The following is a 16,619-nucleotide window of genomic DNA, read 5'->3' as shown; positions in this document are numbered from 1 at the left end:
GACCTACTACTCATGCAATATAATCCAATGAATGACCTACTGCTCATGCAATATAATCCAATGAATGACCTTAGTACTCATGCAGTATAATCTAATGAATGAGCTACTACTCATGCAATATAATCCAATGAATGACCTACTGCTCATGCAATATAATCCAATGAATAACCTACTGCTCATTTAATATAATCCCATGAATGACCTACTCATGCAGTGTAATCCAATGAATGACCTTCTTTGATTTGGTAAATAATGGTAGGATAGTTCAGTATATGAGCCATTGCATAAGTACCATTATATATGACAGTAAAACCAGCTGGAATGTGTGGCGGCAGGGGTGGGTGGGGGCTTCTTAAAAAATCATAATGTCATTACTGCTTCTTCTGAATGACATCGATTAAGGTCATAAATGAAAATGGTGCTATTCTGACCACAATGGCCAGCTGGAAAATCTTATCACTAAGATGGCTGGTCATATCGACATTGTACTTTCACCAGAAGTCTTCCTATGATGTCCAGATGGCTGGTCATATTGACATTGTACTTTCACCAGAAGTCTTCCCATGATGTCCAGTTGGTCCTAATGAGCATCAGATATCCAGTATGGCCACGATCACAGCCATCTTGAAAACCTTGTTTTTGTTACTCCTCTAAATTAATGGAAAATCATCTCAGTATCTCTAGAAAACTTCTTATAATGTCTAGTTGGACCTCAATGGAAATGGTTGAGTATTTGATGGTTAACATGATGGTAGCTATCTTGAAAATCTCCTTATAGTTTCTTCTATTAAATGGAAAGTCATTTTGATATTTGGTTTTCATCACAAGAGTTCTTCGATGCTTAGTTGGTCCTATATGAAAATCATGCAAAGAGATGCTCAATATGCCACCATGGTGGCCATTTTGAAAATATTCTTATGTCTTCATCTCCCAAATGGATGGCTATATAAACATGGATATTTCACTAATAGACTTTTTATGATACCTAGTTTGCCCTAAATGAAAATGACGCCAGTCGTACATCCAATATGGCTGACATAATGGCTGTCTTGAAAATCTTCATCTCACTACTCCGTCATACAGACGTGGGGTTTTCACCAAAAGACTTTGGATGATGCATACTTGGTCCTAAATAAAAATGATGCCATTCTGACATCCAGTATGCACAACACACAAACTAATTTGAAAATCTTGTTATCACTGAAGGATATCAGAGATGATTTCAACACTTAGTAGTTATTTAAAAAAAATAGACTTGAATTCCTGGAAATTCTTTTTGCCAAGTACAGCATCATCCTTTCAATGGGATCGTTTTTTGCCAAGTACAGTATCAGTCCCTTCAATGGAATCTTTTTGTGCCAAGTCCAGCACCAGTACCTTCATGGGACTCTTGTTCATTTTACTAAGTATAGCATCAGTACCTTGATGGGACTCTTGTTCTTTATGCTAAGTACAGCAACAGTACCTTCATGGGACTCTTGTTCTTTTTACCAGGTACAGCATCAGCCCCTTCAATTGACTCTTGTTCTTTTTACCAAGTACAGCACCAGTACTTTCATTGGACTTTTGTTCTTTTTACCAAGTACAGCACCAGTACCTTCATGGGACTCTTGTTCTTTTTGCCAAGTACAGCACCAGTACTTTCATTGGACTTTTGTTCTTTTTACCAAGTACAACACCAATAACTTCATGGGGCTCTTGTTATAATCTTCCTGGCTTGCCAAATTTGCTCAGTGACATAATTGCTGAAGTTGTAATTTTGTAATAGATACATATAACTGTAAAAAAAAAAAATACATTCACCACAAAGAATATTTATCTCCGTATACTCTTTCTTTGAATGTAATTAAATTCAGCTTTTATTATCTCAGGGAAATATTGTTTGCATTTATATGGTCAATTGATTTTTGATAAATATGAAATCTAGACAAAAACCTGTAGGCATACATGTGACAGAATCAGGATATCAAGCCACTAGATTAAAAAGATTGTCATTATATTGACTTCTTAGATTTAAAACAAAACAGTTGCATTTTTTTGGCACAGTATGCATTCTATTCATGCTGTAATGAAACACCAAGATTTAACATGAACCAGATTCAGATGGTAAATGTTACAATAATAATTAATATGAGTTAATCTATTGTCAGTTAAAGGAAAAAGTATGAATTCTAAATCTCATAGTTCGCATTTTCATCAAGTCAAATTCTCCACCTTGTACTGTTGCCAAATATTTTAAATAGCATGCATTTGGATACAGAAGTTTTGGGGTTAAAAATAAATCAAAGTTCAAGGTGACTTTAGCACATTAACTTTAGTTCTACATCACTGACCTTGACTAAACTGTATGGATGGTTTGTACTCACAGACCTCTACTAAATGTTATAGATGGTTTGCAATCACTGACCTTGACTAAACTTTATGGATGGTTTGCACTCACAGACTTTGACTAAACTTTATTGATGGTTTGCACTCACTGACCTTGCCTAAACTTTATGGATGGTTTGCACTCCCTGACCTTGCCTAAACTTTATGGATGGTTTGCACTCACTGATCTTGACTAAACTTTATGGATGGTTTGCACTCACTGACCTTGACTAAACTTTATAGATGGTTTGCACTCGCTGACCTCAACTAAACTTTATGGATGGTTTGCACTCACTGACCTCGACTAAACTTTATGGATGGTTTGCACTCACTGACCTCGACTAAACTTTTAGATGGTTTGTACTCACTGACCTCCACTAAACTTTATAGATGGTTTGCACTTACTGACCTCCACTAAACATTATGGATGGTTTTCACTCACCTCCATTAAACTTTATGGATGGTTTGCACAAGGGATAAGGTTTAAGCCTTTTGAGTTTAAAGTTTAAAGTTACTATGACAGAATTAAAAAAATGGTTTCTGCACAATAATCAAAATTATCAACTGTTGAAACTTCACCAAACTTTTTTTCACTGGATATTAAAGAGCATTTTGATTTGGGATCAAAGGGTTGCTTGAGAAGGTAATTGTGATAAAAAGAAGGTCATTTAACTTTACCAGAGTTTGTGGAGGGCTTGCAGTTAAGCTAAGGAAGAAGCTTACAAAATTTTTGGACTCTGAAGGTTCAAGATCGATGTTGTGATGTACATGTATCTGATAAGAAAATAATGTATTCTGCAACAGTAAGTTTGGTTCATTCATTCCATGCTAGTGCCTATAAAAGAGCTTTTAAAAATGGAATACGGATGTGATAGTATACTTGTTGACTTTTTTATAGCATTTCTGTCATAATGCATAGTACACATAAAGTCTCAGCAAAAAGATGCATTTTCTAAAATATGATCAATGATATTTCTTTTCAGACATTTTGGCAATTCATTTTGAGGAAGAACTTGCCCACAAACTCTTTGAGTCATGTGCACTTTGCTGTGCTAGGTCTGGGGGATTCATCTTACCAAAAGTAAGTGCTTGCAAAAGACATCGTCATCATAATCATCATCATCAATATTTCCATTTCACTGTTCTCCAGCCATAATCTGTGGATTATGAAGATTGATAAGCCATTGCTTAATAATAGGTAAATGCTACATGATAAACCTATGTTTGATGATAGCCCATGCTCCATGATAAGTTCTTGCTTGATGATAGCCCATGCTCTATGATAAGTCCCTGCTTGATGATAAGCCCATGCTCCATGATAAGTCCCTGCTTGATGATAAGCCCATGCTCCATGATAAGTCCCTGATTGATGATAAGCCCATGCTCCATGATAAGTCCCTGCTTGATGATATGCCCATGCTTGATGATAGCCCATGCTCCATGGTAAGTCTCTGCTTGATGATAAGCCCATGCTCCATGATAAGTCTCTGCTTGATGATAAGCCCATGCTTGATGATAAGTCCCTGCTTGATGATAGCCAATGCTCCATGGTAAGTCCCTGCTTGATGATAAGCCCATGCATAATGATAAGTCCCTGCTTGACGATAAGCCCATGCTCCATGATACGTCCCTGCTTGATGATAGCCCATGCTTGATAATAAGTCCCTGCATGATGATGGGCCCATGTTTCATGATAAGTCCATAAATGAAGATAAGCCCATGCTCCATGAAAAGTCCATGATTCATGATAAGCCCATGTTATTATTAGACCTTGGTTCATGCTAGGCCCATGCTTCATGATAAGCCCCTGATTGATGATAAGCCCATGATTGATGATAAGCCCATGCTTCATGATAAGTCCCTGCTCCATGATAAGTCCCTGAGCAGCAGGGGGTGCGAATCGGACATTTTGTCCAATCGTTATTTTGCTTAATTATTACTTTCTGCACTCAGCGGATCCGGTGTAGTCAGCGCTGGTAAAAAAAAAACGACGTCGGTCCATCCTACACGACGGTGACGTCATTTGGTTTAATTAATCTTTCTGCGCGCCGATCCCAGCGTCGTCAGCGTCCGGTAAACACAGCGACGACCGCGTCGATGTCATTTCCCCCCCTGCTGCTAAGAAGTTATTTACAATGAAAATTATTTACAACTAACCGAATATTTGGTCAAGTCCGATACGATATCGTGTCCGAGGATCATGTAAATTTATCGTTACAAATCCATGTGGGGTCGACTGAGCATGACTAAAAAAGTTTCGAAAACCATTAAAGTCCATGTCACCGCCACACCAAGTTTGCCAGATATTTCGTAGCGTGTGTGTATCAACGCCGTTGAATGCAGCAAGAATATTACAGTTGTCTCTGATTACTTTTGGAATCTGAGTGTATCGTTGAGTGACATATATCACGTCGGTGTTTTTATGCCTGCCTCTGGAAAATATCCTAGCTGGGTTTTTTTGATTGTCTAACATAACATCATCATACACGACTAGATTGTTAACGTCGCCATCAATATCATCAATACCTGGTGCATCATTGATATCTGTAATAAACTCAATAACATTTTTTTCAGCGATCGCTGATGCATTCTCGTTAAAATCTTTCAACACCTCGTAGCATCGTTGATCATCCACGCTAGGGGCGATTAAATACAACTTATCCCACTTCATCCGTCTCATTATTAAATTAAGTAACAATTGCGTCTTGCCGGATCCAGATGGTCCGATGATAATCATCCGGATCGAGTTTGGTAACGCTGCAACATGCTTAACTGGTTCTCTCGTTTTAGTCGCCGAAAAATCAATTATATTCATATCTCTATACATAAATTATGGATCTATATTGTGTGAAGTGTAGAGTGCGTACTGGCACAAATGATATGACAATCGTTACAACGAGAAATAACAGATCGGCGCTTACTGGTAAGTGTGTACAATGCGGTACAAAGAAATTTAGATTTATTTCTGCTAGACCCGGGGATGCTTTAAAAAAAAGCGAGGAGGTGATATTGCAGCCAAGTTATCAAAACTCCCCGGAACCCCGTGGGCAAAGTATCCAGGAGAAAAGCACCTCCCAGGATATAGCTACTGTGGCCCCGGAACACGATTAGATATCAGACTCGATGATCAAAATCAGCCCAAACCCGGTGAGTATCCAATAAACGCTATCAATAAGGCGTGTCATGCTCATGATGTTGCTTACTACAAAAGTAGCGATCTGCAACAGCGTCATATCGCGGATGTAAAATTAATTCACGCGTTAAATGCTATTCCTGATAAATCATTCAAAGAAAACTTGGCTTCATGGTTGGTAAAATCGGCTATGAAAGGTAAATTAATGATTGGAAGCGGAGCTTCTCGCGCTGGTAATTGAAAACGCTAGCGTTTATAATAACAACATGGAATCCATCTATTATTCTCCGAGAGGATACTGGAAAGGAAAGGCCGCAATTGGTAAACTCGCAAGCGCTGCAAAGGTAACAAAGGCCGTTGCGGCTAATTGGTTATCCAAACAGGCTATATGGCAAATTTATCTACCACCGCCTAAACAAATCAACTTTTTGCGCTTTGATGTCAGCGTACCCAATGAAGTTCATCAGGCTGATATACTATTTCTGCCGCATGACAACGGTTACAAATACGCGCTAACTGTAGTTGATGTTGCGAGTCGATACAAACAAGCGGAGCCGTTAAAAACAAAGTCAGCAACTGAAGTAGCCAATGCGTTTGAGAGGATTTACCGAAGGGGTCCTCTGCGCTGGCCAAATCTATTACAAGTTGATCCTGGCAATGAATTTCGCGGCGCTGTTTTATCAACGCTGAAACATCATAGCGTCGCGATACGACGAGGTCATACTGTGCTACATCGTGATCAGGCAATTGTTGAACGATTCAATCGGACTCTTGCTGAACGGTTATTTGGGTATCAATACGCGAAAGAATTCATCCAAGAAAAACGATCTCGTGAATGGGTCAAAAGGTTGCCAGGCGTAATTGCAGCGTTAAATAACGAGATTACCCGAGCAATCAACATGGAGCCCAGCGACGCGATTAAATACGAGTACATACCCGGAAGATCAAAATTAAATAGCGTTTCCAAGCCGATTCTCGGCGATGTCACTGTTAGATATCTGTATGAACCAGGAGAGCTTGAAGGCGGTAAAAAAAGAGCTACTGATCCTATTTGGAGTGTTACCACACATAACATATCAATGATAACACGATCAACTGGTAGACCACCGATCTATAGACTGGATTCAACTGCCCCACAGCGGGGGTTTACACGCGAGCAACTACAAGTGATACCTGACGATACTCAATTGCCCCCGCGTGGTCTTAACTAGCGCCGTTGCATCTATTGCACTCAAGACAGGTCAACCTCACATTGTTTTTGACATGACCGAGACTGTTATCGATCCTGTCCACGGTAAATTGGCGAGCGTCTTTATCCGAATAACGCCAGCGCATTACACAATTGCAACTCGCGCAGTGATTATTCTGTTGTTGTCGTAACGCAATTATTAATTCGGCATCAATATCAAAACGCCGCTGTTTTTTTTTATCCTGTTGGCGGTAACCGGAGAGTTTTCTATCAATGACGCTTGCATCAATAATGTCATCGTTGTCGGTGACTCCGTCAGTGACTCCGTCACCAGCTTCGTCAATAACAATTCTTCGAAGCTGATTTATCCTCCGTACTCTGGACACTGCGAGATAGACTAAATTCGACCATTCGATGCGATTATCAACTATCCAAACAATTGTATCCGTGATAGTCAATCCCTGCGAGGAGTGTATTGTCGTTGCGTATCCTAGCGTCCACGGGGATTTATCAGCACATAGCGCGTACTCGACGACGCTGATATCAACGAGCACAATATCATTCAGCACAAGAATTTGTTTTTTTGTCCCTGACGCTGTCGTGCCCGGGATTTCAACTTGAATGTTCTGCCGCCGTGTGTCAGCGGGTCTATAACATAACGGCACTGGACGCGTTGGAAACTTTTCCTTATGCAACGCAAACAACTTCCGCTGAAGTGTGTCTCTGACTATCTTTCTACTCGCTACAATCAAATCGTTTGGTCTCCATGTTTCCCAGAATTCATTTAACGGCGTTTCCGGAATCACCTCGCGGATTATTTCACATTGAACTCTATCCGGCTGTAATCTGATTAATATTTTAACCTCGCGCAGTTGTTCATCAAGTACTCGGTAATCAGTATCGGTTTCTTCATAATAGTCCACAAAACCCTTTAACCAATCATGTGGACCCTCGCCTACAAATGGTGGTGGTTGGCCATGGTCGCCACACATGATTACCGCTGTATTCGCGCGCAGCAACCACTCAAGAAACATTTGTAAAGTATCTAACGAAACAGTACATATCTCATCCCAGATGATAACCTCAGGAATAAATTTTTCCCCCATTCGATCAGGAGTCCACTCACCGCCGCTGTATCGAAAAAAGCTGTGATAAGTAATGGCATCAACATTTCGTTGTTTTATCTCTCGCGCTAGTCTATGGGTCGGTGTAAGCACGATTATACTTGCCTGCGTTCGAAATAATTCAATTGCCCGAGTCGTCTTTCCTGACCCGCCACAGCCGCTTAAATAAACTGTTTTGTATCTACAAATTGGATCAGAACACGGTGGTGCATTAGACCATTCTGATAATTTATCACCGCGTAAGTAATTATTTTCAACGGTGACATTTGCTGACGGGATATAATCGCGTCGTATTTCATTTTTAATTCTCCATATACCCCAACTCTCGTCCGGACTAGTAAACTCGGCTAAGTTTCCCTTGTACTTTACGTCTATATAAAATGAATCCATGGCTACTCTAACCGCGGTGTCGGGAAATCTATTTATCATCGAGAATAAATTGATAGCGGCGTAACCCAGCATAGACGCCCTCAAATGCGGATACGCGGGGCTGTCTCCATCGCTGTAGGTAACAACTGTACCCAACTTTGTTCCATTGGACAAGAAAGCTGTTTTGCAGTTCACGTATCTATTTTTTGCCACTGCGTCCTTGATTACGAAATCATATTCTGCGTCATCTATAATCAGCCGTGAGCAATATCGTTTGTAGTCGCAGTTTTTTCCACCTTGTGTGAACTTACCAATTATTCTTCTACCGAGATCTTTTGCCTCGCGGTTTCGTTGGTTGAATATCTTTTTGGACCATTCGATGATATATTCCTCGTCGGCATCAATGTGTTTTCTGGATTCGTCAATTATGCTATCTAGACACTCTGGTTCTGGTAACCAGACTTCAGTCTGCGCCCGATATGATATAATCGCGTCACTGACAATCAACGATACAAGCATGCTACAATCAATCATATACCGTAGCAGCGCTATTGGAAGCTATCTCTTTTCAGCCATGTGTCTACCGATCCAAATATAACAACAGCGATGAAGTCCTGCCGCGAATTCAAATGATACTATGCGAGCGAATCCGGTTAAATCAAAATCAGGCAGTGGTCCATTAATAGCAACACGAGTCATTTCATGTCTGGGGTGTCCAAATCGTTTGAAATACTCAGCGGCGGATCCATACCCGAGAAAACTCGCTGGATAACAGGCAACCATATCAACCGAGATCATAGTGTCGCGGTTGTATTCAGTGTTCCATAGTCCACCGTGATAATATTCCAAACAACTGGATTGTACATCCGGTAGAAATTCCTTGCGCGTTGGTCTCCACGCATTTTTCCTTGCTGCAACATGAGCTGCAACCGATGGAATCGTAAAACAATTTGTTAGCAGTTGTTCATCATGCTCTTCAAATTCCATGGCGGTTTTTTTCATCTTGTTGTGAAATGCCTCAGTGCGATATAATTCACCGTTTGGTCTTACAAACTGATCAAAGGTATCCGCATCGTTTTCAGCGCTGCGAAGTAACCACACTGACACAGGGTTGTTTTTACACAAGCAAGCAATAGCATCAAATAGTTTCCTCTCCGCGAGAAAACCATCCTGTATAAATTCCCCCGGGATATACTTTACTGTTCTATCCCGTGGAAATATTGTGACCGCGGGCGTCCACGCGTGTTCGTTATGATCAATAATTTTGATTGGGGCTCCCTTTGATTTGTACTTTGATTCGTGTAATACTTCACCGGTTATTGTTGTAACGGTTATTGGAAATCTCAGCGACGTTTCTAATTTCGCTATGTCGCTGATGGTTGCTCCTCGCTCGCGCACTGTCTCCTCCCATTGGTTTATTTTGCTACGTCGTAAATCGGTCAGTTTATTTCCTCGACACGCATTTGTAAAATGCTCTATTACTCGTTCTGCTACACAATTTATCCCCGTTGACTGTTTCATCGGCGCTAGTTTTCCGATATCAGGTTTCTTATTTAACGGGTATATTCCATAGACAACTGCTGTTTCAGGATACGCTCGTTCATAGTATGGTCTGTCAATTCCGGTTAACAGCCCTGGCTTGGAGTCGCGGCTAACAATGACTTGTTTTCTTGTCGCTGAGAACCGGTTCAAATTTATCACGTATGATCCAATTACCTGATTCCACCTGGACAGTGAATTTTACTCTGAAGAAATACTTGCTGGAGCCAAGTTGTGATATTATCGTTGCCGCGCGTTTGTCGTTCATGGTAGCATCAACAACACCATCAATTCGAAATGTTGACCAACTATGAGATGCACCATCGCGCTTGAATTCATTGATACAATCGCGTATTTTATTTAACAGGGTTCTATCGTTTATTGACGCTTTTGGTGCGTCCTTGAGGGCTCTATCGAGATTGAACTTAATATTTTTCCAGGGCTTAATTGCTGCTAATCTCTCAAACTCTTCCATATAATTAAAACAAGTATTTAAATGAAAGAATATAGTATAATGAATCACTGCAAATGGTTGATGATTGGGTCGATAACCCCGTGCAATAAATCATGTAGAGGTGAATTCTGCGGGTATCATTTACAAAGCGTTCGTAATGGTTCTCTTGGCCCCCTACCGTGCTTGGTTTGCCACGTTGGTGTAAGAGGAAAATCGCAGTTGTGTATCAATTGTGGCGGAAAGCGATACAGGGAGTTAAAACGTTATTACGATAAATGAATAAAAAATGCCGTCATTGACCCCACCGCTGACTCAGTCATCAAAACTCCTCAGGACTACATTGCAAGGTTTATAATTAAACCAAATAATGAATTAGACAAGTAGTATTATTATACAAATGAACCAAGAATTTCAGCCGCATCCCGTGCTTGTTAATTACGAGGCATCTCGCGACGGCGTTGTTAGAAATTGTAGACTGAAGAAGCCGGTTGGTACCGTAAATAATCAGGGGTATTTGATGTTTGGTGCCGGAAAGACGAAATATTATGTTCACAGGATTGTATTTGAAGCATTCAACGGATTAATCGAGAATGGGCTTGTGATTGATCATATTAATAATAATAAGACTGATAATTCTCTTATAAACTTGCAAGCCATCTCGCAAAGTCAGAATACCAAAAAAGGCGGAACCGGTAAATACTCAAAGAAAGCAAAACCCGTAAAGTCATTTGATACAATAACGCACGAAGAAAAAACTTTTCAGTCGATGAATGAAGCCAGTAGATATTTCGACATTTGTATCGCCTCAATACGATTTGTTGCAGAAGGAATACAGAATTCAGCGATCTCAAAAAAGACGGGTCACAGAATTCGATTTTCATATATAACAGAAATCAGCGAGTGACAAGGTCACCGTGACGAAGTCACCATGACAGTGCGAACACTACAATAAATTGTCTCTTCTGGAAGAAAACGAATTATCCTACGGTTTCATCGAATGTTAACACACCTCGGGATTGATACGCGGGGTTCATTTTGTAAAATAATTTTTTTTTTTGATATTAGAAATAAGATGTTTTATAAGAATATGAATATCGAAGACATCAATAATATATTAACTGAGATTTTAAAATTAAAAAATCAAGGAATTGAATTATCTGATAAGCTTGATAACAAAAAAATATTATCCGATTATGAAATTATTAACGAGCAATCAAAGAAAGGTCGATATACCCTGCCACGCGAGTATTCTTTTATAAAGCGATTACAATATACGATCAATGAAAACTTGTATGGCAATGACGTAAATGCATTTATTGGATTATTTACTGCCGTTGAGACAGTACGAAAAAAACTCGGACAGGCTTTTGAACGACGTCGAGAAATCTCTAATAAAATTAAAAACATTAGAAGGATTATAGACGAAAACTCCCTGGAGCCCCTGGGACATATCCCCGCCACACTCGGCGGGAAATTAGAAATTACGGAGCAATTGCAATAATGGTAGGTGAATCACTTACTACTCGGCTAGCCAGAGAGCGGCTAGTAGCACTTAAAAAGTTCATACCGTTACGAGACAGGGTTCAAAAACAACTTCAAACGCGGCAACAACTACAAACTGATTTTACTGTTGGAAGCGAACAACTGTTTGCCCCGGTAACTAAAGCGACTAGGGATGTTACAGCGGCAACAGAACGAGCAATATACGGAGATATTCCTAAGGAAGGCGAACGGAAAGAGGCGCCTCTTCTTCCTGTACTTGAAAAGATAGCAGCAGAGACAGAACAAACACAGCAACGGATAAAACAACTTTCCAGTGATATAAAAACCCAACGAGAGTATGAACGATTAGCTGATATTGATGATTCTGAACAGGGTGATGTTGGTGAACTTCAAAAAATTTCCACTCAAAGAGGGGTTTCCTTTATAGATAAACTCACTGAAAAGGCTATAACACTAATAAAAGAATTTCCATTACTGAAATCCAACGATTATAAGTCTTTTGGTGATTTTGCCGCTCAAAGCTATCATTCAAGAAAAGACTTTTTAAAAGACGAGTATAAAAACAGTAATATAAAACGAGATGACTGGGTTAATTGGTTGTATAAAACGAATAAAGGGATTGATCGCTTGGATACAAAAGAATAGGGATATAAAGAATTTAAAAAAGGAATTGATGATTATGATATACAACAACAACAAGAAATACTACAACAACAAGAAATACTACAACAACAAGAACAGCAAAAAAAAAAAGCTGGTTCTAAAAAAACAAGCGGAGAGGGGTATCCAAGTGGTAGTGGTCTAGTTGAAAACGCTTGTCCTGATAGTGTTCTCAGTGATATATCACAGCTGGAAATACTAATCGGAGGAAAACGAGCCGGAAATAACTCTCCGGAAATAATCAATGAGGCCGCTGATATTTGCAGGCGGTTATTTGCCGGTGGTATCATGGACATTAATATATATCGAACGCTCATAGACGAACTCGTGGACCACGGTCATTACAGCGATTGATCAATCACTGGTGATCAATCACTAATTGGAAAACACTGGTGTTTTATAATAAAATGATCATACACTACAACCATGATAAACCAGTCAGCGTCTACGTGGTAAACTCGCGATTGCCTGTTTACCGCGCGTACTATGGAGATGGTCTCGGTAGCACCATTGCGGGGTTATTTACAAGAATGGCTCCAAAAGTGGCGCCGTTAGCCAAACAATTAGGAATGAAGGCTATTGATGTTATTCGTGATAAGGGTATTAGTGCTATTGGAGATGTTGCCGGAAGGGCGTTTTCTGCAGCACGAGATAAACTAATGTCGTTGGTAAAATCCAAAGGATTTTCACGAAAACCACCGGTGATGCCATCAACGACAGTGATGCCTGCAAATGTCAGTAAAGTAATAAATAACGCCGTGGAAGAAAAACTAGCGTCGTTGGTAAACAATAATCAAGATGACATCGCAAACATAATAGCGGGAAGTGGTTTAAAACGACGACGATGATTTAGATGCATCAGCGTATTATTAAATAAAATGTTTAAACGAACAGCTGACCCGGCGTTTGATATGGACGCACCAGTGCACAAGGATGATTCCGTCCGTAATTATCAATTTTATTCCTATCATGCAGTACAACCCAACATACGATCGCGAATTGAACTTCAAGTCCATGATACCAGTAAATATTTTTTACCGTGTGAAGCGTTTATTGAAATCGAAGGAGAACTTGTAACAGAGGCCGATACTCCTGCTGTACCAGCACCGTATCCAGATGGTACCAAAGTTGGCTTAGTCAATAACGGCGTAATGGCGCTATTTGAGAGCGCAAAATATCTCATTGATGGAAGAGAGATCGAGTCTATAGAACGCGATGTTGATGTTGCTACAACAATAATCGGGCTAGCAAGATATTCCGACGATTATACAAGATCAGCGGGTCCATCTATGATGTTTGCAAAGGATACTAGAAACACTGCTGGAAACTCGCAATTTGTGGTAAGACGACCAAGAAATAATGCTAATAACGCTGATACTGATGTTGAGAATATGATTATAAACAGCGATCCTAATTTTAACATCGGAGCTGCAACACGCATATCAATGTTAACAGGGCCGCGTAGATCTTTCTAATGCGCGATTCCACTGCATCATATATTTGGATTTTGTAGGAACGTGCGAAAAGTTATCTACGGAGCAAAGCATACCGTGGTGCTTGTGCGAAAAGGTGATGATAGAAATGCAATTTGGAGGATTCCAGCGGATCTTGCGAATCCAAATAATGACCCTGGTAAAGTCGTTTTAACTAAAATATTATTGTGGATGCCAGTAATGACTCCATCCATTACCACAGAGGCACGATTGCTATCCTTTATGGAGCAGGGAGGAAAATCATTACTAAGTTGGCTAACAACAACAACAGATACTAAGCAATCAAATATCAATGGTGTATTCACATGGAACCTGGCATCACAACAAGGCATTTCGGCTCCGCGTCATATATTTGTTGCGTTGCAGGATATGACGAGAGTTGATAATCAACTATCCAGCCATATGATATTTGATCGATTAGGCGTTACTGACGTCTCGCTGAGAATAAACGGCCAGCAGGAACCATCTGAGGATATACAACTTAATTACGGTCAAAACCATATTGCACGCGTGTACCATCGGTTGCTGTCGTATATGAGTCGTGATCAAAACGTCGACACTGGTTTGCAAATATCACAACATGATTTCAAAGAACTATATCCGATCTATTACTTTTCGCTGGAACATCTTGATTTAACAAGACAATCCGTCGTTGATATACACTTCCGAGCTAATGTAACTCGCGGCGTTATTGCCGATTATAGAGCGGTTGCTGTCATTCTCAGCGATAAATCAATGCTGTTGGAAGGTGTTGGTGGACGAATGAGAATCGTTGATGCACCAGTGGAAAACATGTAATTGAAAACATAAACGCGTTTACAATAAAAATGTCGTATAGTGTTGTCGGTGTAGAGTTGACCGATGGTCAAGTCAAGAAATTACGATCAAAGTCGGCTAAACAATGTGGAACCACAATAACGTTAAAGCCGTCACAGACGTCAGGTGGTAATCATAAGATATCGTTGACGGCGCGTCAAATAAAACATTTCAATGATGCGATGAAGAATAAAAAGGGTGTTCAAATAGATTTTTCAGCCGCAGCGATTAAAAACATGGAAAAGACCGGTGGGATATTTCCGCTGTTAGCTGCGATTCCAGCGTTGATTGCCGCGGCGGCCCCAGCAGTGGCGAAGGCGGTGGCGTTAGGAGCCGTTGGTACCGCGGCGGGAATGGCATTGAAGAAGGCAACCGGGAAAGGCTATAAAAAAAAACGACCCGTAGCTGGAAAGGGTCTAAGACTACCGGGAACCCCGTATTCATGGTACTCGGGGAAGGGTCTAAGACTACCGGGAACCGTTTATTAACTCCTATGTCTAATTTTGATTTAATAGATACCGCAAACGCGTTAGCGATAAAAAACTTCAGAGGTGTTTTTATGAGGGATCAATTACCGACGCAACCAAGGAATATTGAAACCGGTATAATTAACCTCGATAAATCCTCCGGAGTGGGGACTCATTGGGTTGCATACGCAATTGATCCGTGTGCGATCGTCTATTTTGATTCATACGGGTTAGCCCCGCCAAACGAGTTCATGCGGTATATCCGGGCGTGTTCAGCCCCGGTTTTTTATTCCACGCTGCCAACACAACAATTAAGTGACCCACCGATATGCGGCCGTGAGGTATTGAACGTACTCGCGGCGATTTCATCATCGCGGAAACCACCTCATGTGGTTGTAAACGAATACACTAGTGGGGTCGTAGAGGCCCGGCGGGTTAATTAAAAACACTGTTTTTTTTTACAATAATAATGATTGATATCTGGGGACGACCGTTTTCGGCGCTGAAAAAACCCACGGAAACGCTCGCCACCGATGACATAAAAAAACTAATCGAGGATGAAATCGCTGATACGTTAAATTTAACCAGTGTTGACCCGGGCGAAATAGTTGTATTTCAAGATCGTCAGGGTAAACTGAAATCCAGTAATGTGTCGCTGAATGACGTTTTAATACGACAGCGTGATGCCGCCGAGAACACCATCGCGTTGTATACCGATGACGGACGACTTAAATCAGGTGAATCCATCTTGACGATAAATGGAAAAATAAGTACACTTGGCGACAATTATATATCCGTGTCGGATTCGTTAAAAAATTTGTATGATAAATTTGACGCGCAAGCAAATCAGTTCGAGGGGATACAAAAGTCTGTCACCGATATACAACTCACTACTGCTAGTTTTTTTGGAACCCCGACGGTAACCGAACCGAATCTTGTGGGGATAAAAAATACTATTTCGGAGTTTACAACGCTGTCGGGCCAATTTTACACGTTACGAAAAAATTTTAACAGGGCTGATAACACCATTGATAAATTCTTTGGTAAAAAAAATACCAGACCGGATGAAATTACAATAACTATAAATGATATCACTGCGTATAGACAGGAAATAGAAACAATCAAAACTGATGTTGAAGCGAACAAAAGGAGTGTAGACGCGCATAAACTGGAAATAGAAATAATCAAAACTGATGTTGAAGCGAACAAAAGGGGTGTAGACGCGACACAGGAAATAGAAATAATCAAAACTAATGTTGAAGCGAACAAAAGGGGTGTAGACGCGCATAAACGGGAAATAGAAATAATCAAAACTGATGTTGAAGCGAACAAAAGGGGTGTAGACGCGCATAAACGGGAAATAGAAATAATCAAAACTGATGTTGTAACGAACGAAATGAGTATAGACACGCATAAATGGGAAATAGAAACAATCAAAATTAACGTTGAATCGATCAAAGGGAATGTATACACATATGGACAGGAAACAGAAAAAATCAAAACTG

The 16,619-nt window shown here is 40.3% G+C and overlaps 1 protein-coding gene across 1 annotated transcript in view; it reads left to right on the top strand.

Annotated features, from left to right (window-relative positions):
- LOC149777668 (NADPH-dependent diflavin oxidoreductase 1-like) overlaps nucleotides 1–16,619 on the top strand; it is a 106,926-nt gene that overhangs the window by 21,054 nt on the left and 69,253 nt on the right. Inside the window, exon 4 of the mRNA XM_089938717.1 lies at nucleotides 3,351–3,448. Coding sequence (XP_089794843.1) covers nucleotides 3,351–3,448 — 98 coding nt within the window. The remainder of the gene's footprint in view (nucleotides 1–3,350; nucleotides 3,449–16,619) is intronic.

This window comes from Sinohyriopsis cumingii, chromosome 17 (genome assembly GCF_028554795.1).
Source record: "Sinohyriopsis cumingii isolate HCF-2022 chromosome 17, ASM2855479v2, whole genome shotgun sequence".
Classification (NCBI taxonomy): domain Eukaryota; kingdom Metazoa; phylum Mollusca; class Bivalvia; order Unionida; family Unionidae; genus Sinohyriopsis; species Sinohyriopsis cumingii.
The sequence above is the reverse complement of the archived record's forward strand: the minus strand, read 5'-3'. Positions and strand labels throughout refer to the sequence as shown.